The following is a 26,728-nucleotide window of genomic DNA, read 5'->3' as shown; positions in this document are numbered from 1 at the left end:
AATTTCAGCCTTTCAAAGGGTGCTACCAATTTGTTTGAACCTCAAAACTGTGTTTTGTAAAATGTTAGTAACAATAACAGAGTCAGTTAATAGAAAAAATATTATGGAGCCTGACATGAACACAAATATTATAGGAATGCCTGTTACATTTAAAGAACATACAATAGACATGAACCAAAAAAAGAAGACCATAAATAAAATTAAAAAACCCATACCCAAACAACAAAGAAACCCCCCAAACCTTTCCCTTCTGTATAAAAGAACCACCATAACACCATGTTAGACTGAGAATCAAGTAAAAAACCCAAACTATTAAATGAAACCCAGCAAGGAATACAAAGTGAGACAATGTAGTTTCACTATGTACTATAAGAAGCATGTGAATAAATATCCCAATGAAAAGAAAGCACTTTAAAGCTGATTTTACTTCTAGCATTGATATTTCAACCTCTGAGAAGGGAGGAGGATTTTTTACAAATGAATCTCCTATGAGTTCAAGGTATTTTTAATAAGCAGATTAGGCATAAAAGGAATAAATGTTATTGTTTCTCCTTCAGCTCAACATGAGATCTCTGTGCCACTCTCTGCAGCACCTTATAACACAAATTAAAAGATTTCCAAGAAATCTAACTGGCTGCCTGCCAAAATAAGCGAAATAGGCAACAATACAACAACCAGCACAAACGATTTGGAAAAACCTCTACAGTCTGTAGAGATCCAAAAGCTGGGGTCTGAGGGAGTAAATTACTTTATGACTGTACTCCGAGCCTTATACATTTGTCTTGTGATGAATCCAACATAGGTTATACGTTCTGCAGTCAGAGTTGAGTAATCACATACATGGCTTTGTATGCACCCTAAAAGCCAAGTTACACTTTTTTTTTTCTTAAACATTTAATTAAAGATTGTAATGCTTTGGAGAGAAGAGAATCTAGTGAATACAGTTTGAAAAGGTACATTATAGCATATCTCAAACACAGGCTGTCAGCCTTGTTTTCTTCTGCATAAAAAGCCTTGTTTTCGGATGTGTAACATCAAAAGCTAATGATATCACATGGACAATCTTTTAATAGGTTAGATAAGCATGTCAAAATCTGCATGCCTGTTCAGACCTTTTGGTCATGCAGTTTTGTGTGATCCCAGGCAGTTTCTGCTACTAGCCAGAGAATCATTTCTCTCATGCTTTTTCAGTATTTCTACCCCTAACTGGAGAAGACGTGATCATTGAAATGGAAATGCATCCAAAAAAATGTTGGCCGACTCTTCTCTGTCTCCAAAAAAGCAAGTGGAAAGTCACTAGTAGATATTTCTTTATTTCATCCATGCTTTTTTGGCTTAACCTGTAATATGCAGAAGGGAAAGAGGACTGACTATGTTTCAGACTAGTTTCATCACTAAGACTTCAGGGTGAAATCCTAACTGATGGCAGCGGAAATCAATTCTGGATTTAAAACATTGGGTTGAGGCCTTAATATTCACCTCCCATTAATGTTCTTCTAAATCTCTGCCAGAGCTTTGAAAACCTTCACCCAAATGACTTTATTCAAAACTGCTGAAATTACCCAGAAGCTTTCATGAACAAGAGATGCTGAAATACCTCTGCTTTTTGCAGCATAGAATCATGTGCAGCCAAAAGGTGCATTTAAGAGATATGAACTTCAGTAACAACATCCAACGAGTCTAATGGGAGTTTCAAAATTATAGTGGAACCAGAGGCCAGGCAGGTTTCACTGTGAGGCCTAATAAATATTACAGATGCTTCTTCTAATATTGACTCTGAAATTTGTGCAAAGCCTATGTCAGGTTTTGGCAATGCTGTAGAGTGATACAAAACACAGTCCTATACAACTTCTTGTATTAAAGGGGGCAGAGACAAAAATACCACCCAAGGAAAACTTGGCATTGAGAAAATACTAACGACCCTTCTCCCCATTAGCTGAAAGTTTTTTCTTGAATAATGAGGGGAAAATGTATGTCCAATGTTTCCAGACATCTATCCTTCCAGCACCACATACCAAGTCCCTGGGAGTAATGGTGCTAGTAGTAAAGTTTAAAGTTGTTGTCAGTTCTCAAAATGACATGATTTTTTGAGGCACAAAAAACCCACAAAAATTCTTGCCACGCACTTTTCCATATAATTTACAAACAGCTTTTAAATGAAACTTCATTTGAATCTCAGTATTTAAGGATGCCAGGAAATTTCCAATGCTGCATTTTATTTGGTAGCTGTTGTCTCCAAATCCCTCTGCCTGTGCTGTCATGCAGGCAAGAAAAGCCAGCACAAAATGATCCAAGCCATAAGGGAAGACACTCCTGGACAGAGGGGCTGGCTGCTGCCAGAAAACCTTGAGTTTCATCACTGGATTTATGTCACCCACAACTGAAACTATTAAAAACTGGGACACCTGGGCTAAGCAGGTTGGATTTATGCTGTCTGGACAGAGATGACTGGGTCTGGAGGGTAAGTTATCACACCTTTGCACCCCTGTGAAACATCTGGGGATACATAATCCACTCCCCTCCACTGAGTATACAGCAAATTATACAGCTCATGCCCAGGCTATACACATCTTCTTAAGGGCTAATATGAGGTAAAACAAATCTCACCACAGACACAGGTCTCAGCTGCAATGGCCAAGGTGCAGAAAGCAGTTTCTCCTGTGAAGGGAGGACCTGATGCCAACACAGGCTCTTTATCCATCGCTCCCAGGCACTCCTACCGCAAATGCAGCTGCACTCCATTGCCAAGCAATTTTAATATGCTTCTGCTTCACAGTCTAATTCTGCTGCTTCTCCCTCGTGGAAGCAATCCCACTTAGTTTAACAGGATTACACATGTGGAAGGGAGTTTGGCCCTGTGCCCCCTAGCTATGGAGCCACGGAAACATCGGTTCCAGCACAGGCTGCACACTCAGCAGCTGAAGCACTCACCACCACAGCTCTGCTGCTCGCTGTAGCTGACCCGATTACACTAAAACCAGTTTATGCACAGGTACCTGAGGCATAATCACATATCCCAATTGTGCTGCAGACCCATCCAGCCAAAGCACCAGTGAGTAATTGCCACCATCACAGGGGACCAGCCCCAGATCTTGCCTCCTCGCCTGAGTGTACTCCGTTCATTGTGTCAGCAGTACACTTGGTCACACTGACACTCCTTTGGTCAGCTCTCTACTGACACCACTTCTACAGAGCATAAATTCCCAATAAGTGTGGTGCAGAAGCTGCTCAATTGGGGGAAGTCAGATCTGAGCTCACTAATGCCTGTCGGAGTCTCCTCTTAAAATTGCAGAATTATTAAGGTTGGAAAGAACATCTAAAATGATCAAGTCCAACCACTAACCCAGCAGCACTGTGTTCACCACTAAACCACATCCCTAAATGAACAACCAGAAGTTAATCCAGAGGAATTCAGATCTGAAGCTATGCCTCTTGTGCTTCTTGTGTAAGAGACCAGTTTCTTTTTTTTCTTTCAATTTGTACAATTGGAATGGATTAAGCAATGCAAAAACATGATCTTGAGGGTGTTAGGCTGATCACTAATTTAGGGGACTACCCAAGCAAGGAAGGGTTATTTTACCTAATTAAGACAGAGCACAGTATTTAAAGACAGAGCATTTGCATTAAAACAGAAAATTCAGAATTACAAATACTGTTGAGTCTGAAAGTCTGATTGTTAATCTCTCCTCATATAACAATGTTCTACTGACAGACATTGTAAATCATTTTCTTTTGCTTGCAGTAGATGAAGCCATCACTCAAAATGCTCAATTATAAATCTGAATACAATTTAAAGGTGAACTTTCTTTAGTTCTATTAAAGGTGGAAGGGCAATGCTGATGTTAATGCGTTAATACTAATGTTAATGCGTTAGTTATGACAGAAATTTAGTTTGTATTCAATAAGTTACTCATTTCTGTGATCAGAACAGGCAGCAGTTTGTTCTCCTGGGTCTTATTCCCCTTTACACAAGTGCATTTGGTGCATCATGGGCAGGATACCCAGCTGTAAACTGTCTAAAAAGGACATTTTAATCTATAATTAAAAAAGTAAAACAAAACATAAAATAAAACTCAGTATCTTCATAACAGCCTTACTTAATGACAAATCATTTCTAGAGATTACCAGAAGACAACTGAATTCCCAAGGTTAAAACTGGTTCTGGTCTTCATCAAAATTTTGGCCATTCTTTACTATCTGTCCTTGTTCCCCATTAACAAAGATAATTTAGGAAACCTGTCACAGGACATGAAAGGCAGCAGTCCCAGCATGATTCCTTCACAAATTTCTAGGCTACTGCCTTGCTGCTTTGCCTGTGGTTATGTCAGTGTAGAGATTACCAGAAGACAACTGAATTCCCAAGGTTAAAACTGGTTCTGGTCTTCATCAAAATTTTGGCCATTCTTTACTATCTGTCCTTGTTCCCCATTAACAAAGATAATTTAGGAAACCTGTCACAGGACATGAAAGGCAGCAGTCCCAGCATGATTCCTTCACAAATTTCTAGGCTACTGCCTTGCTGCTCTGCCTGTGGTTATGTCAGTGTGACAGGAAACCAAACTGCTGGACTTGTACAGAAACACATATGCAGATGCTTCTGAAGGCATTCACAGTTCGTCCTAACACATTCATAAGCATAAAGGCAACAATTTCCTCTTAACTCTGTGAGGTATCCTGCACATGCACAGCGATTTCAGCACTCTGGGGAGGTTGGACCTCCTGCTTGGGCAAGGCTCCACAGCCCTGTAAGCTCCTATGAGCAGCATCCAACCTGTTCTGGCTACCAGACATTCAGAAACTAAAGAAAGATTTGTAAAGTCACGTGAATGTGTCTGGACAATATTTCTGCAAGAAAGAAGAGGAAATATCTGCAAAGCCACCCGACTCTTGGCAGAGCCACCTGCAGCTTGTTCATTTGTCCCTACCACGTGCCACTGCCTCACCTCCACAGCTCAGCCTCTCTCTGCTGCTACATGATCCACATGCCATTCAACATTCTTCCAGAGCCATCTGTCCAGCTACACCACCTGCTTGAGATCCCCACGCACCAGTGAAGCCACAGAGTTGTGCCCTCAGCAGGACATTTCTCTTGCAGGGGTCTCACACCACCCCCAGCTGCAGCTTAAGGCTGTCATTCACTTCCTCGGATGTTGGAGCCTGTACCTAGCCACCAGCTTCCCATCCATGGATTGGAGACCCCCAGTGAAACTCTTTGAAGATAACCTTCACAAAACATGCTTTTGTGGCTTTAGTTCATTATCTATTTGCTTTCACAAGTCGACAGAGGGACCGGTTTTCTAGAAAGAACTGTAAGTTTTGTAAATCAAACAGTGATATTCAAAAGCAATTTCATTAGCACAAAGCATTTCTGCTGATAATATCACTGATTAAATTCCAGTATGCTGTGTGGGAGTCCCACCACTGTTAGCAATTGTGGGTTTTGAACTCAGGGAGGGCCTTAGTATAAATCACATAACCACAGCAATAGTCCTGGAAAATCTATTTTATGGGCCATCAACCTGTCCTAGTGTAGAGGAGGACCAATTTATCTACCAGAAAGCTTAGAGTATGATAAATGGAAGAAAGATATATTCAGACAGACAAAAATACCCAAACAAACTTGCATTAAATGCTTCCCATGAAAAGGTGAAGGCAGTGGGGGAAGAATGAACATCAATTTTAAACTCTTCACAAAGGCTTGAAGCTCCCACCCTACTAAGATTACAGTACAATACTTTTAAGACAATCAACCACGTATTTCTAAAGAAGAAATAATTTTTAGTTTGGGGAAAAAGCTAAATTTTTAAATAAATCTATTTATCTTTTACAGTAGCATATCTATGGGATCTGCTGTGTGTTGACTCTGTGCTGGTATCCCAGAGCCAGCTTGGTGGTGGTAAATGGCCAACCCAAAGAGTTTATGGAGGTATGTGCTTATAGATACTCAAAAGCTGTCTGCACACAGTCCTGGGCATCCAGGTCTAGGTGGCCTTCCTTGAGCCAGGGTGTTGGACCAGATGACCTCCAGAGGTCCTTTCCAACCTCAACAATCTTGTGATTCTGTAAACTGCAGCAAGGACAAGGTTCTGAAAACCAGCATAGTTACAGCCAGCTGAGCTGAAAGTCACAGGGACTTTCGACTGGTTTTAGTTACATTTGGCAAAAATCAGTGTAACAACATTGCTTTAGAAGATCATTTGAATTCACAGTGAATTCAGGTGACTAAGCTCAGTAATTGGCCCTTTTTTCCCTGAGAAATATGATCTCTACTTGAATAACAGCTATCTTCACTAAAATAGTCATTTCATATACTCATAGTCTTTTTGTGACTATTTAGCATTCCACTGCAAGTTAACTACTGAGCTAAATGGTGTGTGCAAAGAAGCTTTTTCTTTCACTGTTATAAAAAGCAATCCAAAATGTTTTCTGGAGAAATACAACTTCACACAGAAGTCAAAAGCAAAATACTTGAGAAATGAGGTTACAGAGTTTAGGTGAGGAGGGTGTGTTAGAGGCTGGGCGTGAGCCAGAGGGGATTGAGCAGGGTAAGTGCAGATGGAGGAGAATCAGGGATGACAAGTGAAGCAGAAGGGGAAGAAGTGGGCTGGAGAGGAAAGAGGCCAAGGAAGCAAGAGCGAGGGTACAAACAGTAGAAACAATAAACGTGAGAAATGGGCCAGTATTTTATTCTTGGGAAAATACAGATCTCATGCGATTGCAACTATTTGCAAATACCTTCAAGTGGTTCTTAATTGTTGAATATTCCTTGACTGACATGCCTCCATGTTTCTTTAGAGAGGGCTAAAAGCTTAGGACTGAAATGCCCTTTCTGGAGAATAGAAATATATCCTGGGAAGCTTCTTAAGCTTCTCTATCCTAGCAAAAACTATAAAAATAATGTTTATAGAGCAATCCAAATTATTATTTTGCCTTTCGAACTTTCTGAATGCCCAGCCTCTACAACATTTTTTGCACAGCATTAATAAATAAAACATTCACACACTCTGCCCATTAAAAAGAAATCATCTAGTATTTAATTCATAAGGGAAAGGGAAAGGAAAAGGTTCTTTGTCTTTTCACTTTCCTAGAAATTTCTTTCAGCTCTCCAACAAGGTGCTGCCTCAGAGGTGCTCCTTTCCCCCTCAAGTACCACATCTAGTTTCACAAACTGGAGACCAGATTAGCCCACAGTTTATCCATGAATAAGCTTCCTGCCAGCTTTTTAGGTGCCAGCCAGCACTCTGTCATGATAATATGAATGGCAACATGAGCCCTTGGAAAACATCTGTGCCGAGGTACCACATTGTGGCTTGCACCCATTGTGTGTCCAACAGAGATGCACTAGCACAGTCCAACTGCACTGTGGAAGAAGAAAGGGTACAAGTGACCTCAAAGGGAAAGGACCAGTTGAAAGCATGGTGTTGCCACCTCCATAACCAGCAATGCTGCCTTTCTCTGAAAATGGGGAGATATGGCATCCTTCTCCAGCATGGAGCTGCAGGGATGGAGGAGCACCATTAGCAAGGCAGTATTAGCAATCCTGGCTGACCACCTGCCTCCATGACCCCTGGCATGACTCACAGGCAGGGAAAACTGGGATACAAGAGCAGCTGGATCCTTCCCAGCACCTGGGCAGGTCCCTGCTGCCACCCTCCCATGCCACACCACGAAACCACCCTTGTGCTACAGCTGTACACGCTGACAGACAGTATCAGCAAGCAACTCCTGATGTAGAACTGGGGGAAGCTACAAAGCAAGGTAAACTATTCTGCCTTCTCTTCTCTTCCTGTGTGAGTTGCTGCAGTAGGGACAGGATGGAACAGGGACACCAGCAGGCAGGAACTGCTTCTAGTTGCCCAGTGAGACCAGGCTGGCTGAAGAGGTGGGGGAACCACTCAGGAACAACTCAAGACCTACTATCATCCTCTGTTTCCACGTTTCCTCTGAAGTCCCCATGCTACAGGCTACCAAAATCCAACCACTTCTGTAAGAAGACAGCATCCACGGAGACTCCTCCATCACTGTCACAAAACTGATTTTTATTTTTTTTTATTAAAATCCATATTTGCTTAATCCCTCGCAGTCAGAATAGTAATATTTAAACTTATGAGTTAGTACTGGTCAAGTGACACAAATAGTCTTGCCTCTCAAACTACGTGATTTATGGATTGATCTGACTGGTTACTTTGACACAGCTCCTTCAACCATAACATCTTTCTGTTCCTCTAGCAGCAGAGATTTAGCATTTCAGGCTGAGTACATATGTTGGATAAGAACATAATCCTCAGCTCTGGGCACAGGAGTTCATGGTTAGAGGATGGCTCTGCATACAAATTGAAAATAGTGAGATGCAGAAAAGAAAAATACACTAAACCTCAACATGTATATTATGAAGGCCTTCTGGCATCAGAAGAAATCATCAGTTATTTAGCTTGGCATCTTTAGAAACAGAGGGACTAGAGGGGGAAAAAAGGTAGCAAAGGAGAGAAAAAAAATTGATATGACCTTTAGTTCAACACACCAAGTAACGACTTCGGATAAATACACACAGAGAAGGAATATGCCAATATGCAATGAGGAAAAGAGATAAATGAGAGTAGACCATTTCAGCAGAGAAAAATCGCAGGCTCCCATTTTACAGCCATTTCTGACAGCACAGAGACGGATTTATCAGGAACAGAAGGGGACACTCCCCTTCCCCTCTATTAGCCTTCTTAACATAGCATGTGCATTCCTGGGTACAGGATAGGCACATCTCTGCAGTCCATCTGTTTGCTCTCGTTCAGGCTGGGGTTCATCTCCTAATGACTTTTCGTTATCATTGCAAAAATTCACACTGGGCATCCAGCAATTACCAACCACCCGTCACACAGTACTGGAGGAACAGGGTGTAGCATTTCTGGACAAAAACGTAAAGAATCAATCCCAGGCATCCTCTGACACCACTAGACTTTGTTCTTTAAACTTGTAAAAGACAAAAAAACCCAATGCACTATGGGAAACCAGGGTATATATGAAGGAGATATATATATATCCACGTGACATGTAACTGTCAGGCAATTACAGTTTTAATAATTTATAAACCTTCCAAATTATTAATATCAACTGAAATCATGCATTTAAATTGTGTTGCAGGCAAGGGGCTCTGTGGCAGAGCCATTTCAGCCTGGAGCCCTTTCCCACATGCCCTGCAGCTCTGCTGGGCACAGCAGCGTGTGAAGCAGACCTCGAGGTCTCCTCCTTCTCATCAGCCTCCGTGTGCAGTGGAGGCCAGAGAGTTCAGCATAGCTAAATCTGGCTTCGCAGAGAAGTTGGGATTAGAGGACCAAACTTTCTGAAACCACAGCCTGAGCACAGCTGGTTAGCCCTAGTCCATGGACGACATCTCAAAATCCCTTCTATTGATTTCTTTTATGCTAAATACAGAGTAGCACAGAGGTTTTTCCTTTTTTTAATTTTTCCATAAATTCATCTTTTTCTGTATAAGCTGTGTTCTCCAGGATATCTTCACACTCTCTGCCAACACCTTTTAGTTCACAAGTGGTAAGCACATTCCACAGAATAATCTTTCTTTCTTCCCAAAATAAATTATATCTGGCATTGTAGGGTCTCCACGGGAAAAGCATCATTTTGTTTCTCTAATCAATGACCTTATGAGACCTTTTTTTGAACTGTATGATATCCTTTTATGTTGTTCACTGGAAGATCTGACTTTTTAAAGATACAAGCACAAGGCTTTTTTATGGTGAGATTGTTTGGATATTGGGATTCATGAAAAAGAATTGGAAGATATAATGGCCATAGAATAACCACCATCTTGGACTTTTCAAGCTGAAGTGGGGAAGGTTTTGTTGTTCAGGTTTTTGTGGGTTTTTTTGGTGGTTTGGTTTTGGTTTTGTTTGTTTTTTTTGGAGGAGGGGGGAAGGGGAGTATTTTTTTTTAATTCTGTATCCTGTAGTTAAAAACTAGAAATCTGTATTCTAGTATGGACAATTAAACATCTGAAAGTATGAGTTAACTTAATTTAAAGGCAAAAATCTGTGAAAAAGCTAATGAATTACCAAATTCATTCTTCCCTCCAACACTACAAATCATTAGTAATAAAATGCTGATACGATGTGGAGTCAGGCAGCAGAAGCTGTAATCACAGCCCTAAGTAACTGTTCCTTTGGAGCTCATTACATGTATCGAGTCCCTGTAATTTCCTATTGATTTTGGGATTGATGCTTCAGTTATCAATACAAAAAGTGTAAGGGGAATTTCTAGGAAAGATTCCATATATTCCTTTGAGACATGTGTTTTTCCACCTTGACTTATACAAGTTTCTCTCACTGGATGCAGTGCTGAGAGATTTCTCTGCTCTAGCACTAAGCCAGCCAGGACACAGGCCAGTCTTATACCAAGAGCCTTTCATTCATGTTGCAGTACCCCTATGGTAAATCTTTAATGGTTTCCTGCATGCCTAAGACCTAAGCTTGTAAAATATATGAAGTCATGGTTCTCCTCCCAGAAGTGTAATTCAGAAGAGGGAGGAAAAAAAAGAAAAAAAAAAGAGAAAAAAGAAAGAAAAAAACCTTCTTGAGAAATACGAACCTGTGAAGTGAATGTGCAGTGATGGCAGATACCTGCCTGACTCTGCAGAACATTTAAGTGATAATTAGGGCATATTCTAACACTGGTAGTTCTACGAATTTGATCCTTGATATTATATTTAAAGCTCAAGCTTCAAGGCACTGATGAATGCAAGAAAACAAGCATAATTCAGCATAGAGCTTGTGACTGCAACCCAGAGTATGGAAATCTACAGGCAAAGACAGCCCAAATTATTTTTAAATTAATTTTAAAAAATCCCAACAAAACAGCCGGGTTTAAAAAAAAAACAGTTTCTATTTTGAATACCAATCCATGATTTTTTAGAAGACTTAACAGACTGTCATTCCTCTCCTGCAGGGTCCTAAGAGGTTGTCCTGAGAGGTGGTGGAATCTTGATCCTCACAGATACTCAAAATTCATCCAGACGTGGCCCTTAGCCCCTGACCTACTTGGCCTTGCTTTGAGCCGAGGCTCAGACCAGATGGTCTCCAGAAATCCCTTCCAGCCTCAAACAACTCTAAACTGTCACAGGTGTCCCTGCATCCTCTGAGGTGCACAGAGTCCCTCTATACTACATCCATTGCCATTTTGATGACAGCCAGGGGACAATTCTGAATCACCTGCTTTCTCAACACCCCTGCTGCAACCTCTTGCTTCCCCCTTTCCCCACGTGCTGCAGTTGCCCTCTACACCCTTCTAGCTGTGCAGTGGAGTGAGAATTATCAGCATTGCTGTCAGCCTAAAGCCAGGTAGAGCAGGTATCTATGATAGTCCACTAGCTCTCATATGCTTTAATCATATAACCAGCACTCATAAGGGCAATAAACCCCTGCCTCTGGGGAGGGGGAAATGAAATCTTTCAGATAAAAATAAAAATGCCTTGATCAGTAAGTGAGTTTTACCCACAGTACATGTTGACAATAAAGAGTTGATCCTATACAATCATTACAAGATATCATTACTAAAATCCAATCTCCAAACAGGTTACATCTTTATTAAAGATTAGCTACCGAAAGAAAAGGGGTGCAGAAATAACCTCATACATAACTGGAACAGACAAAGCCCGCAAGATATGCTCTGGTACTTTCCAAAATGCTTCTGTTTCTTTTCCATTTTATCTCCTAACCTCATAATATTCACAAATATGTTTTACTCGTGTATGAAATAATGTCACCTGCAACTATTCCAATCACACCACTCCTTCTGGTGAGGCCATAGGGAAGCCATTCTGGCTCTGCTCCAAACTGAACACTCATGCATCATATAACAGACATTCCAGAATTTGTGTCCTCCACCTGGACACTTACTGATATCCTGACTTGAACTGTCCATCACCTTGTGTAGTAATTCCTACCAGGAAAAACTGGTATCTAATTGTTAGGCTGTTAGGTAACTCACAGAAAGTCCTTTGTCCTAGCATCAACCATGATTTCTGCCATAGCCAACTGGGCTCTGGCTTGTTGCTTTGCTGACTTGGTTTCAGGTGTGATAGAGTTAATTTTGTTCCTAATAGCTGGTAGAGAGCTGTGTTTTGGGTCTAGCATGAGAGTAACGTTGATAACACAGTGATGTTTTAGCTGTTGCGAAGTAGTGCTTACCCTGAGTCAAGGACTTTTCGGTGTCTCATGCTCTGCCAGGGAGCAGGTGCACAGGAGTCTGGGCAGGAGCATGGTCAGGACTGCTGGTCTGAACTACACAGAGGGATATTCCATACCACAGAACATCATGCCCAGTACAAAAACTGAGGGTAGTTGGCCAGGAACTGCTAATCACTGCTCAGGAACAGGCTGGGCATGGGTCAGCATCAGATGGTGAGCAATTACATTGTGCATCACAGAATCACAGAATCTGCCGAGTTGGAAGGGACCCACAAGGATCGAGTCCAACTCCTGACCCTGCACGGGACCATCCCCAAGAGCCACACCATGTGCCTGAGAGTATCATCCCACCACTTCTTGAACTCTGTCAGGCTTGGTACTGTGACCACTCCCCTGGGGAGCCTGTTCCAGTACCCAACCACTCTCTGGGTGAAGAACCTCTTTCTAATATCCAACCTAAACCTCCCTTGACGAAACTTCAGGCCATTCCCTCAGGTCCTGTCACTGGTCACCACAGGGAAGAGATCAGTGCCTGCCCCTCTCCTTCCCCTCACAAGGAAGTTGTAACTGCACTGAGGTCTCCCCTCAGTCTCCTCTTCTCCAGGCTGAACAGACCAAGTGCCCTCAGCTGCTCCTCATATGGCTTCCTCTCAAGGCCCTTCACCATCTTCCCTGCCCTCCTTTGGACACCCTCCAATAGCTTAATATCTTTCTTATATTGTGGTGCCCAAAACTGCCCCAAATTCCAGCTGAGGCCACCCCAGTGCAGAGCAGAGCGGGAAAATCACCTCTGGCAATGCTTTGCCTGATGCCCCCCAGGACATGGTTGGCCCTCCTGATTCTTACTGAATTTGCCATCAACCAGGACCCCCAGATCCCTTTCCATGGCACTGCTTTCCAGCATCTTGTTCCCAGTCTGTTCGTACATCCAGGGTTGCCCCATCCCAGGTGCAGAATCTGACACTTTCCCTTTTTGAACTTCATATGGTTGGTGACTGCCCAGTCTTCCAATTAGTCAAGGTCTCTCTGCAGGGTCTCCCTGACTTCAAGGGAGTAAACAGCTCCTCTGAGTTTTGTATCATGCAAACTTGCTCAATACCCCTTCCAGTGTCCTGTGTCCAAGTCATTTATGAAGATGTTGAAGAGCACAGGGCCCAAGATGGAGCCCTGTGGAACCCCACTAGTGACAGGTCACCAGTCTGATGTCACCTCTCTCACTATCACCCTCCGTGCTCGACCAATGAGCCAACTGCTCACCCATTGTGTGATGTGTTTATCCAGCTGTGTGCTGGACATTTTGTCCAGAAGGATCCTGTGAGAGACTGCATTGAAAGTTTTACTGAAATCCAAGAAGATTACATCAACTGGCTTCCTTTGATCAGCGAGGTGGGTTATCTTGTCATAAAAGGAAATCAGGTTTTATCAGCAGGACTTTCCTCTCATGAAGCCGTGCTGGCTGTGACCAATGACTGTCTTTCAGGTGTTTTTCAATCCCTCCCAGAATAATCTTCTCCGTAACTTTACCAGGCACTGAAGTGAGACTGGCAGGCCTTTAGTTTCTGGGGTCCTCCTTCTTGCCCCTCTTGAAAATCACAACAACATTCGCCAGCTTCCAGTCAGCTGGGACCTCTCCAGATTCTCAAGACAGCTCAAAAATCACCGAGAGAGGTTTTGCAATGACATCAGCAGCTCTTTGAGGATTCTTGGATGAATCCTATCAGGCTCCATAGATTTGCAGGGATCCAGCTGGAGCAGCAGATCCTGCACAATTTCAGGGTTGACTGGGAGCTGATCATTCTTGCAGTCATAGTCCTCCAGCTCAGGGCACTGAGACTCCCTTTGTCTGTCATCCACGTTGAAGACAGAGGCGAAGGAAGTGTTAAACCCCTCTGCCTTGTCTGTGTCCCCTTTGTGAGGTGACCATCCCCATCCTGTAACGGGCCAAGGATATTTCTATACTGCCTAGTCATTAATATATTTGAAAAAACTCTTTTTATTGTCCCCCACATTTCTGCCCAGTTTCAACTCCAGTCGAGCTGTGGTCACACCAATTCTCTCCGTACAGAGGCAAGCATCAACTCTGAATTCTTCCCATAAACTTGACCTTGCTTCCACTGGGCATACACCTTCCTTTTTTGCCTTATTTCCAAGAGAAGATCCCTGCTCAGCCAAACTGGCCTTCTGTCTCATCTGCTTGACCTCCAACTTTTGGGAATTGCTGTTCCTGTGCCCTTAGAAGGTGATGGTTGAAAAGTGACCAGCGCTGATTGTCCCCAGCACCTGCACTTGTCTTGGATTTTATTCCTCTCTTTGTTATGCCCCTTTTCATTACTATTATTATTTTTACTGTATATTACTTTATTTCAATTTTTAAACAGTTTTTATCCCAATGCACAGGTTTTTTCTGATTTTCCTCCCTATCCCACTACACAGGGGGTAAGTGACCACATGAGGTTCAACCACAATACTTTGCCAAAAGGCTCCTGCAAAGTTCAGGTCATTGATGACAAAACATTAAAAAAAACCCCTAAATATTGTATTTTTAAAAAATATTTATAATATGCAACAAATATTGCTACAGATCCCATTTAAAGCTGTTGTGAAGCATTGTAGTCAAGGGGCTATTTTTACTTACTGCTATTGTTAATTTCTTTTGACTATGCAGCCCTCTAATTCTTAAGTTTTAAAGCAAACAAAAACATGTCCATGCAGAAACAGACACAGCTCAATAATCTCCACAATTGCTCGGCTTATACATCTAAGAATACATCCATTTTTCTCTTCTTCATGGAAAGAATTCAGAGGGTTTGACCCCACCATGAGTTCCTCCAAGCAAGAGCAGCTCTACTACTCAATATGTAACTTGGACTCATTACCAGCTGTTAATTTAGCCATGAGAAATTGCCCTTTAGAGAAAAATTATTCCAGACACCAATCTTAAATTATTTCTCAAATTTTGGTTCATTTCTACATTTCAGATAAGCATATTTTTTTAACTGGTATTTCCATTTGTGTTATCACAGCAATGGAAATCTACTGGTTTCTAATCAACTGGAACAGTGTAAGTGTAGAAAATAATGTAAGTCTAGAAATGTAAGTCTAGAAAATAATGCCTGTGTTCAGACTGCACCTGAGCTGAGCAGGATGAAGCTCAAAGGCCCCAGATGGTCATTGGGTTTTGGTATAGCTTTGACCCAGCTAGCCTATTAAAGGAGCAGGGACCAGCTGTACTTTTCAGATCCAGATACAAGTAAGTATCTGGTATTGATGTAGAATTTAGTTTCCATCCATCCATGTATCTGTGTTAATGTTGCAATGCCAACAAAAGTTGCTGTAGGTTGAACTGTACTTACATCTCAACTCTTATTCAAACAGCCCCTGAAACATGCAGAGGAAGAGAAAGAGGAGACTGATGGCTCTGCCTGGAGAAAAGCATCCTATTTTTTGCCTAGTGCTAGTCACAAAGCTTAATTTCCCTGCAGAAAAAGCTCCACTTGCAGCAGCAGAAGCACTCACATTAGTTCCTATTACACTGGCTTCAGCAGTGAATTGCAACACACCACTTCTTGCCAATACAGCTGCTCCCTGAACAAGAAGGTTGCTCAGGATTTATCTAATGGGGAGTTTCTTTAAGCTATCAGGCTTTCAGATTATGAAAATCAAAACCCTCCCACGGCCTCCAGTTTGTGCCACCAACACTGCAGTGAGCCCAGGGTCACCTGCACATCACAGTTGGCTCTGTGCTGCATGTCAGAGTTCACAGCATCAGCCGGCTGAGGCTGCAGGTCTTCCCAACACATTTAAACCCCATTTAATACAACACAAAAACATCCACTGAGTTCGCTTGGACTTTGAACCCGTTCCCAGAAGCACAGGAGAGTCTCTGATAGCTCCCAGCACCCTGCACATTTAGAGGAAACCCGTCAGTTCTGGTTCCAGCTAACAGACATCGCTGTTGCACGTGAACAACATGTGAGATAACAAAATTATTATCCCTATTCCCAGAGTGCTTCAATTTCAGCCAAATGCTGGTGACATGATACAGTGCCACCATTCTGCAGTTTTCATGATTTCCCCCCCCAGTACTGCTGAGGAAACCTGATGAGCCTTCAGAGCCTATGGAGTTTTGAGTTAGTTTTCAAAAGCTTTAAAAATAAAAAAAGCATTTTTGGTTTAACATGTTATTTTGCAACGCAACCAAGAAGTAATTTTATACCAGAGATCATTTTGAAATACACTTAGAAATTCAATATGTATTCATTTATCTTTCAGAAAATGTCATAATTTTTCTTGTTGTATTTAATAACTGCTAGTTAATTATGTAAAATCCCATCCCATCTGCTTATTCCTTCACACAGCAAAATTAGAGAGCTTGATTCTACAGTCATTACTCATAGAAGGAGAGGCATTGATTTAATGGACTTTCCTGAAAAAGGATTACAGTATAGGATCCTCTGATATTGATTTTGTGACATCATAATCTTTTCCTCAGAAGCAGACACTGATGACTCAAGATAATATCAGTACAATATTACGCAGGGGCAGCCAAGTTAGAGGAAGAAAATTATATAAAAAACCTCCAAACTTCCTAGTTTACAGTAAGTTGACTGCAATAAAATATTAGCTATGTTCTCTGTTTGGAATAAAATTCTCTTTGAAAAAAAAGAAAATATCTGAGTGATGTTTCTCTCTTTCATCTCTTGCCCTGCTTTCAGTTACTTTCACAAAATGATTGTGAGCTAGAGCATTTTTTGTAGGTTAATGGGTTCTCTTTGAAGGGATTAAAGTCACATTGATTATTAATTATTTTTTGATGTTTTAAACTGATGTAAATGTCCAGAAGCCCTGATGAGCAACATCCTGTAGAAATCAATACCAAATAAAAAACAAAAGGAACAAACAACAACAAAAAACTCTCTGCTCAGCTCCTGAGGGAAGCAATTGTGACTTCTGTTTGGAAGGTATGCTGCTCCTTGGAGAATACCAGCAACTGGCATATATGATAATCATTTCTAAGTTATCTAGAGCATCCTTATTTTGATGTGTCTATCTTTCAGACTTCAGGCAGAGTCTGCAGATACTTTGCATACAGAATAAAGCTAGGCACAGCAGAGCTAAGCAAATAATAAATAAACTAATTTCATTGCTGTTGGCAAATCTTCATTTTTTTTTCTTAATTCTGACTTAACGGTACTTTAGGAAAACACTAATTAGCATTATTTCTGTGGATTTTTTTCCTCCACCAATTCTCTCTACTGTTCTTCACCCCATTTAATAGGATGTTGGGGTGTTTTATCTGGTGTTTTTGCTTGGGGGGGGGAGGTTTCTTACTTGAATTTAAAATTCCTTGCTGTTTGTAAATAGAATGAGACCATTCTTTCTTGTTTAATAGATCAGCAAGGAGTAAAGATTTTCCATGTTAAAATTACTTCCATATTAAAATGACTTTCATATGAACAAAGAGAATAGGATCCTGAATAGCTGTGGTACAGATAACAGACAGGAGACAAACAGCAGATTACACAAAGGGAACAAGACAACTGGGACAACTGGGAAAGCCTGTGGTCTGCTCTGGGGTCTCAGCCTTGAAGAATAACCCCTTCTCAGTTGATTTTAGGGATGTGTCAAGAAAAATATTAGAGCTGTTAAATTTGAAGGAGTTGCTCATCTGACTGACAACTTAGTGACTGGGACTTAGCTCTCTAATCCCAAAGACACGGTTTTCACATGATATGGAAGTCAACATAACTGATTCGAGGACCTACAGGTTTATAGCACACGAAGGAGTTACAGTTGTTCAAACCCTTCTGACATGGCTAGAGGACCCATGCCTCAATAACCTAAAATACACTGGGGCCAAACCATTTCAAAATCACATCTGTTAGACTGACAGGCAACCTTATCTGGTTTTACGAGAGAACTTAAAAAGGAATTTAGGATTTTTCTCCCCCAAAAGATTCATATCTACCAAACAGCTACCTCATGTTAAATTTCTGACTGACACAAAATAATAACTCTGAGTTGTTTACTTCTGTTATCTCTGTTCAGCTCCTCTGAAGTGCTCAATCCTTGAGTTTAAATGTTCTACTCAAATTTTTCCATCCCTAATATTACGTTTTCTGCTCAGTCACAGTGCCTATCCCACATATTGTCTTCTCATGTCCATGCTGCCACCTGAAGACCAGTATACTAAAAGCTGAGTTTAATTCCCCTGAAAACATGTCCTGCTTGCTCTCTTCTCTGTTACCAGCAGCTGTGTCACCAACTTTCCCATCACTGATGCTTACTGTAAAGCATTTCTTCTCTAAATAAGTGCAAGAAGAGAAACTGCAAAGATAACCATAGTCATTCAAGCACAGCACCTACTACTTTTGCTCTGGTTATTTTTATGGTAAGTCAGACATGATGCATTTAATTTTATTTCTGGAACTCCATTTAAAAGCCACAGTGATTTCCCAGCATAAGAATGAAGGAGTTCCCAAAATGGAATGCATCATGTTTGGCTTGCCAAAGAGACTCCAAACACCTTCCTTAGGAGTTGCTCCCTTCACTGCTTGCATTCATTCAAGATTACACAGTGCTATGAAAAGCAAGGTAACCTTTGTGTTTCCAGTATCTCCCTTTCCCTATTCATCTGTTATACTACGTATGTGGCAGCTGGCATATGTTGCCACAGTCCTCTCAAAGATTTTCCTCTTTTCAACTATACATTGATAGAAGTTTAATTAAAAAAAAATTGTAATAGTTTTTGTCTGCAAAACATTTAATAAACCAGTCTCTTCAATTTATGAGTGCACTCCTAAGTACTAAACTCCTTAAAGAGCTTTATTTTGAAACATTTTTAACATTTATCAAAACTTGATTTTTTTTAATTTAAATTGCATTCAATTCATTTTCCCCTTAAGAACAGAATCTTTAAAATCCCAACTAACAAAAATGAAACCACTAATTTACTAGAAGAGTGCTCAGGACAACAATACATACTTCTCCAATGGAAAACGCAAATAGTTTTCAAGAAACACTTTGACTCTAAATTAACTATGAGCCTCTTAAGTTCTTCAGCAAAAACACCTGTTTTTAAAGGTTTATTTTTTGACATTTATTGTCCTGACCCATATACCTAAGTAAAAAAAAGTTCTCTCCTCCAAAGCTGAGACTGACTAGTAAAATCAACCTCAAGGTGGACTTACCCAAGACTTTGTTCAGTTTAACATTCATTCTGAAGCTCTGTAAGGTCATTTCGTGATATTCCTCTGTGTGGTGACAGCAGAAATATAGAGATTAGTGGGCTTCTCAAGTTCAGCCAGCACACTGCCCAAGAGTCCTTTAATCAGTGGCCGTGGGATCGCCACAGGTAGGTTTTTATTCCGCACAGTCCCTGTCTGAGCCCGAGTGAGGGATCACCCTTTAGTGCGGCTTCTGACCGGGCTGAACTTAGAAATTGCCTTCCTGACCTTGTGCAATTTGAGTCTGAGGCTCATAACTCCTGCAGGCAGGAAAGCTCTTTTCTCAGTGGTCCCCTGTCATTTCACTGCAACGAAATCAGAAATTTGCCAAAGGGTAACAGCAGACTCTTATTCCACTCGCAGAGAGGGTTTTGCCTACTACAGTTCTGTAAACATGAGTTGGCATAACCATCCCCTTCTTTAGCTTTGCCCCCTGGAATCACCCTGGTTTAGAAATAACCCATAAAAATGATTAAATGAGAGAGAACATGACTTTTAGAAGTTTTGGTCTAAGGATGCCTACTTATAATAAAGTTTTTTTAAAAAGAAAATGTATGCTTTTACTGGTAGGATGCTTTTCTCTTCCATACAGCCTGGATAGTCTCAGACTAGTGGTAAGCAGAAAAGACTGTTTTACCTCAGTAGTTCCTCTGAGCCTGTCCTATCATGAGGAGCACTTACATTTGTTTCGCAAACAAAATTGAACTGGTAAGATAGGTCTGGGGTTTTTTTTTAAATTTTATTTTGGTGCTAATAGAATAAGATCATAAGGAAAGAAAGCAAAATTTTTTTTCTTGGTAAGAGCTTCAGCCACCATCTCTTGGAGAGAGAAGAGATGCTAAAAGGACTCTATATAAAAATTCACATTAACATGTTGCTTTTCCCAGGTAGAAGGAAACAGTGGTGATGCACTGGGGTTCCCAGCTGTGAAATCAGCCTTTCTCTCAAAAAGGTTTCTCCCACAGAAAGAGGCAGTATCCTGATGGGATGATCTTTACTTCAGATTATTAACTGAAGATGCAGATATTCTTGACAATTACACCCGCAGAAACATATTTCCTGTGTTGGGTAAGGCTGAGCTGAGTAAAGTCTTACAGAATCTAAATCTCTCTGAATGTCTTGGTCCACGCAAACCTGAAGTAGGACTTTGCTGTGATGCCAAACTCCATAAACTGATGTAGTATTGGATAGAATTCTACCCTGCTAGACACAAAAAGCTGTCCTTGCTAAGAGAGAGAGTGTTGCTGCTTTATATGAAGAGCATATATAAGACTGATATATAAGGACCTCAGTCTCCTGGAAATATGATTTGTATTACTTTATTTGTAGAAAATTTTCCTGAAGAGTGTGATCCCTCCTATTTAGTCCACACATGGAACTACTCTGACAAGCAGTTTTCTCATTATTTTCCTACTGAGAGCATCGGTCAGAACATCTTGGAGATGTAACAGATTGTACATCACGTCCCAGCATCAGGTTTGGCTTGTTCAAGATGGTTTTGTCTTCTACTTAAGCTCTACCTTGTCCCACAGTAATAATAAAGGCAACATAAAATCATTCAAGTACAAGATACCAACAGCATGGACATACCTCTGACATACCAGTCACATAATCCAGAGCAGAACTTCAACTGGTCAAAGCTCAGTGCAGTCATGACTAAGGAAAGGTTGTTGGATTGCAATTAAAAGATACAGCAAAGATGACATCAGTCACTGGAATCAGGGAAAGTGTCTACTTCTCATTGTTCTTTATTTAGCTGAGGTACAGCTTTTCCCTTCAGCTGTGATCAGCCATGCCTTTGCCACACCAAAATGAGATGATTATGAAGCAAGCAGCTAAAGACTATGCCTTCCATCCATTCTGACTGAAACAGCAGAGAACACAGACCCATTGCAAAATGGCAATATATTAAGAGATTCCTACAGCAGCATGGTTGGAGTCTTTTCTCTGAAGCAAGACACAGCTCTGCTCCTCTAAAAAGTATTGTAAATCCATATTCATATTTAAGCTCACACACAATGCCTTTCTTCTGCTAATTTCTAAACCAGTCATCACACAAGAAAACTACCGAAAAAAAAGAGAATGATAAAGGTTCAAGATCACATTGCTATATTTCCAAAAATAATATTATAGTACTACCCTGGAGCACAGGAAGCATTCACACCACGCTGTGAAAGAAGGAACTAAATATTACTAGCCAATGAGCAACCACATCAGGCATATGACATGCACTGGGCAATATCCCTGTTTGACCTCCCCTAGTCACTGACTGTACCAGCAACTTCAGACAACGTCAGGATTTAGAATAAATTGGAATCATTACTTTGCACCACAGAATGACAACAATTGGAAGAGAAGAGAAAATGTGCTTTGAGCAGTTTTGTCACTGTGCAAAGTCTGCTGATGATTTTACAAATTGCCAGATGGGCATCAAGGCCACATCAAGCAGATTCAGCTTAGCAAGTGACATTTGGGCTGCTGACACTGAAACAGCAAGCACACAGACGTCAGTTTTGCCTGTCTTCAGATTCATCAGTTCAATGCCACTCCTTTCTCACCAAAAGTAACTTCTAGATGAAACACCAATTTAATAACTTGAAGCTGGGTAATTTTAGTATTGGTTCAGCAAGTTGGCAGAAGTAAACAGCACAAAACTAGGGAATGCCTTGTTTTGAAATTGGTTGTTCTCAATTGTTTGACACTGCAAAGAAATACACAGACATTAAAGAAAACTCGGTGAACTTCAGGCACCTGGCATTACTGATGTACCTCCACCTGAACTTACAGCTTTACCTTCTCTTACACTACAACATTCTGCTAATGCTCATTGCCTCTCTTTGTCTTTACAGTCCCAGGTTTGTCTGAGTTTTATCCAGCTGAGAAGTGATGGCTACTTTCCAATGATAACCTGAGGCCTTGGTTGCCTTCACACCTTACCAAATTTCTTGAGATGTATTATTTATTTTTCAAGTATAGTATTTTACAAATTTAAACTATCTATTTTCTGTCTTGCTTTACCACAGTAGTGCTATTAAAAAAACACAGCACCACAACAACTTCATTTATTTTTTAAAAAGCCAGGATTTAGAGTAATGTAAATTGTGTGATTATGGGATAAAATAGATACTTAAAACTGTGTGCACTTCTATATTTGGGATCAAACTAGAAATTTAATCTTTCTGCTGGGCCCTAACATCCACAGTCTTATTTTCTTAAAAATAATTCTTTTGCTTTTTTTTAATCACCAAATTCTATGGAAGAAAATTTTTTCTGTGTATTAACATTTTATCTTGCATAAATGTATGTTTCAGCAGTTATGAAAATGAGACAGCTGACAGTTGACTACTATATGTGAACAGATGCTGCGAAAGCTTCCCTTTAAATAGTTCTGTCAATGCAATGTCAATTTTAGAAGCGACACCACTGCTGTTCTAGGACATGATCCTGCAAACTCTTATTCACACAAGGAGTTCTGATGATTTCCACAGAACATTTACATGACTCCGAAAGGTCAGGTCCTTAGTTGCAGAGCTCTCCTTAACAGTGACTGACAAATATACAACAAAGTTTTTAGTAGTGCCGAGCTCTGTGCTTTAGGGTAATGACATTTATAGTCAGCAGTATTCACCTAGACAGTACGTACATTTTCTTTTGGAAGTTACACGAAGCACATTAAATATGCTTGAGAAACCATTAAAGGAGCGAAAGCATTGGAGATAAAAAACGTCATGTGAAACCAAGCTTGCAGTATTAGGCAGAACTTTGAAAAATTAATCTGCCGAGAAGATAGGCTGAGCCTGAACATGGCACATCGCTGATCAGAAAAGAATCGTTCAATTCTGCCAGGATAAAACCAACACGACACACCACCCTCCCCTTTGTTAGCTGCATCTTCGTTAGCGGGTCTCTCGCTGGGGGTGAAGGTAAGCGGGATTTGCGGGAGAAGCCGGCGCGGTGCCCGGGCGGTGCTGAAGGACAGCGCGGCGATGCCGCCGCCGCCCGCCCGGCCCGCGGGGCAGCGCTCCCCAAAACGCCACATCGCCCCTCTCCCAGCGCCTCGGCTGAAAGCCGGGGAACTTTGGAGGGGACAGAGGATGGGGTAAGCGCCGTCGCCGCTCCCTGGGCTGCCGGCACTTTCGGTGGGGATGTGGGAGAGAGAGCGCACCTCGACCCGGGGCACGGCGGACAGCGCTGCTCCCTGCCAGGCTCCCCCAAATCCACACGCACATCCCCCGGGAGCACAAAGAAGGGACAGCCGGGGATGAGCTCCTGCCTCCGTCGCCAGCGGGCCGTGCCCGGGCGCGGCGGTCCCGCCGGGAAAGGCACACAAAGGCGACGCGGAGGGGGCTCGGTGCCCGCGGGAGCGGGGGGACCCGCACCCCTTCCCTTCCCCGGCGCTTACCTTCAGCAACACAAAGAGCCAGAGGAGACAGGAGCGGGCCCCCGGGGCCCCCCGCCGGCGGCGGTCGGGCATCGGGGGGGACGGCGGCCGCGGCCCGCGGGGGCGGCCAGGCAGGGGGGGCTGCTGCTCCTCTGCCCCCGGGACCCCCGCCTCTGCCCCCCGCCTCCCTCCGCTCGGCTCCGAGCCGTGCCCGGCAATGGCGAATTGCGGCAGCATCAGGCGGCCGGCGGCGGCGCCGACCTCCCCGCCGAGAGGCGCATCCTGCCGCCCCCCGCCCCTTTTATTTGGGGTTTGCGGCGGGGAGGGGGTAGAGGAGGTGGAGAAGGAAAAGGAGGAGGCGGCGGCGGCGGGTGGTGTCTCCCCTCCCAGGAGTTTGGGCGATCGCGCCTCTCGCCGCACGGGCAGGGCTGGGAGCGGCGGCTCCTCGGCGGGGGCGGCACCGAGCCCGGCGGAAGGCGAGGGACGGGAGCCGAGAGCCTGGAGCCGCCGCCCTCGCTCCCCCCCGCACCGCCCTACCCTCCCCACCCCCGGCCCTCCCTCTCCCGACAGCATCTCCCCGCCGCGGGCAGGAAAAGCAAAGCGGCGGGCAAAAAGCGCATCTCCGCTACCGCTCCCCATCAAGCACCCCAACCCCTCCCCAGTGTCGTTCTTCCCGCCGCGATGGAGGGACAGAAATGCCGCGAGCACCCCGGGCTGCCCGGCTGGCAGGGCAGGGAATGGACCGAGGCTTCGACTCCTGCGGGAGGAAGCTGCTGAACTGCGACGCTGCTGGAGCTACAGCTCCAGGAGCAGTGGCCGGTATCTGCTGAAGACACAACGCAGACTTCCCCGTGTCTGTTCTCAGAAGGCAGGTTAAACGTGTGGGCAGCTCTTCGGGTGTTTAAAGCATAGGTCTGAACCTTCAAGAGGTGGAGAAGAACTCATCCTGTCCCGCGAGATACTCAGGCCCAGTGATTAGAGGGGCACACGGACAAAACTGAGGTCACACCCCCTTGTTGTGTGTTCCCCCACCATCCCACCCAGCAATCCTGCAAGTTGATCAGAGCCATCTCCAAACTTAAACATAGGCAAGCTATTCAACTTAGCTTAAGAGGGCATCCTCAGAAAAAAAAAGAGTGGAAAGCCCAAAACAAAATCCCAAAGCACCTGAACAACTCCCCCATTCAACCACCATGATGAAAACAGTCTTTCCAAAATGAGAAGACTGCATCAGAATCTAGTTTGTCACAGACTACTCTCTCTCACACACCAGTATAAATTAGGATACATCCTTGGTGCCACTATCAGATCAGTAACAAACTCCGACCTAAACAAAATAGGGTTTTAAGTGTAATAACAAGGCTTTGTCTGGGGCATTAAACTTCAGAGCAACTTTGGACCTAGGTGTGGTTCCATTAATTATAGTAATGGGCCACCACCTCACTCTTCCTTAAAAAAATAAAGTAATGGCTAAAAGTAGATTCTACGATTGTTTTCAAATTTTCTAAGTCATTTAGGCAAGATGAACTCTATTAAAGTCTTGTGGGAATGTCCTTTAAACTGAACAACTGCAAAGTTGTTTAATAACAGCATTACTGAATTGGACAATAATGGATCTGTGTTTCAGAGCCCTACCTGGCTTATACATGGCATAATTTTGATTTCCTTATAATTTGGACCTTCAGTCAACAACAATTTGATTTCAAAGTGGCCAAAGCCAGAGAAGGATGTGCTTATTTTGTACTGAAATGGGCCCTTGAGCAGTGATTTGCCACACTTGATTGGGATTAATCCAGAAAGTGAAGGAGAAACTCAGCTCCTGTGTACATACTGGCACAAAGCCTAAATTTAGAAGTCCAAAAGGCAAATGCTATTCAAATCTTCATTTGTAAGAAGCTGGGGACAGAAAAGACCCACTCAATGCTACCAGTGAAGGACACAGACCTCTCTTGGGTACCCACCACACTTGGTGTTTTCAGCATTATTTAAAATTGGTATGCAAGGGGTTAACCATAGCTAAAATTCCTTCAGCACTCACATTTAAGATGAAGAGAGAGGTTATCTGAAAGACAAAGAAGTGCATTTCTTTAGGAAATTAAGATTGTCATCAGTACTTGAGAGCTGTGGATTGAATTTTAGGCTACAAGGCTCTTGTTTATTAAGAAAATTGAACTGCATCAGCCAGTGATTTTTAACCTTAGGACTGTATTTTATCCTTGCTTCTACAGCAATATTCCACTAATTTACAAATATTTAGACATTAAAATGATGATGGCATAAGCAGATTTTAAATATTAAAGATATATAAAGAGAACAAAATTGAATATAAAATGCTAGTAGCATTTTAGCCTCAGGACAACACTACCTGAATCAAAGAGTTAGAGTGAGGAATAGCTGAAAGAAGTGAGAAACGTTTCTGGAATGAAACCTTCAGTAAAAGACCAAGATATTAAAGCATTCTGGTCTGGCTGTTGCAGCACAGAAAAACGCAGCCAGGACAATTCATGGATTGCATTCTTTTTAAGTTGTGGGATACTCAACTATTTGAAGTTCCAGTGCCTTGAAAGATTCTAATCTGCCAGTAGAACCTAATCCTTCACAAAATGATCATTAAATGGTTTTCATTATTTAAAAAAAATAAATTAAAAAGGTGTTTTCCAGCAGCTATTCAGAAGTGTGCTAGGCACAGGCAATAGAACAGTTCCTCCCACTGAAAGCCCACACTCAAGCAGGGAAAGAAGGTATAATGTGAGTAAAGCAAAGACTGGCATACTGGAGGCATACCAGGCTTTTTCAATAGATGGTACCTGGAAAGATGTACAAAGCATTTCTTAGGAATGCAAGAAGTTAGGATATGAAAGATAAGCAAAATAATTTTTTTCTTTACTGAGTAAGATGAGTGAAAAGAAATGCAGAGCAGAAAAATGGGA

The 26,728-nt window shown here is 42.3% G+C and overlaps 1 protein-coding gene across 4 annotated transcripts in view; it reads right to left on the bottom strand.

Annotated features, from left to right (window-relative positions):
• Positions 1-24,235, bottom strand: part of PTPRO (protein tyrosine phosphatase receptor type O) — a 155,134-nt gene extending 130,899 nt beyond the window's left edge. For 3 of the 4 annotated variants that reach the window (XM_039379331.1, XM_039379340.1, XM_027747437.2), the window contains exon 1: positions 23,820-24,235. In XM_039379331.1, the coding sequence (XP_039235265.1) occupies positions 23,820-24,035 (216 nt within the window). In that variant the 5' untranslated portion in view covers positions 24,036-24,235. The remainder of the gene's footprint in view (positions 1-23,819) is intronic. The other variant, XM_027747436.2, reaches the window with a different exon arrangement.
• Between the last annotated feature and the right edge of the window lie 2,493 nt (positions 24,236-26,728).

The sequence above is a fragment of the Pipra filicauda genome, unplaced genomic scaffold (assembly GCF_003945595.2).
Source record: "Pipra filicauda isolate LSUMZ 115617 unplaced genomic scaffold, ASM394559v2 scaffold104_size2351352_pilon, whole genome shotgun sequence".
In the NCBI taxonomy this organism is placed as follows: Eukaryota; Metazoa; Chordata; class Aves; order Passeriformes; family Pipridae; genus Pipra; species Pipra filicauda.
The sequence above is the reverse complement of the archived record's forward strand: the minus strand, read 5'-3'. Positions and strand labels throughout refer to the sequence as shown.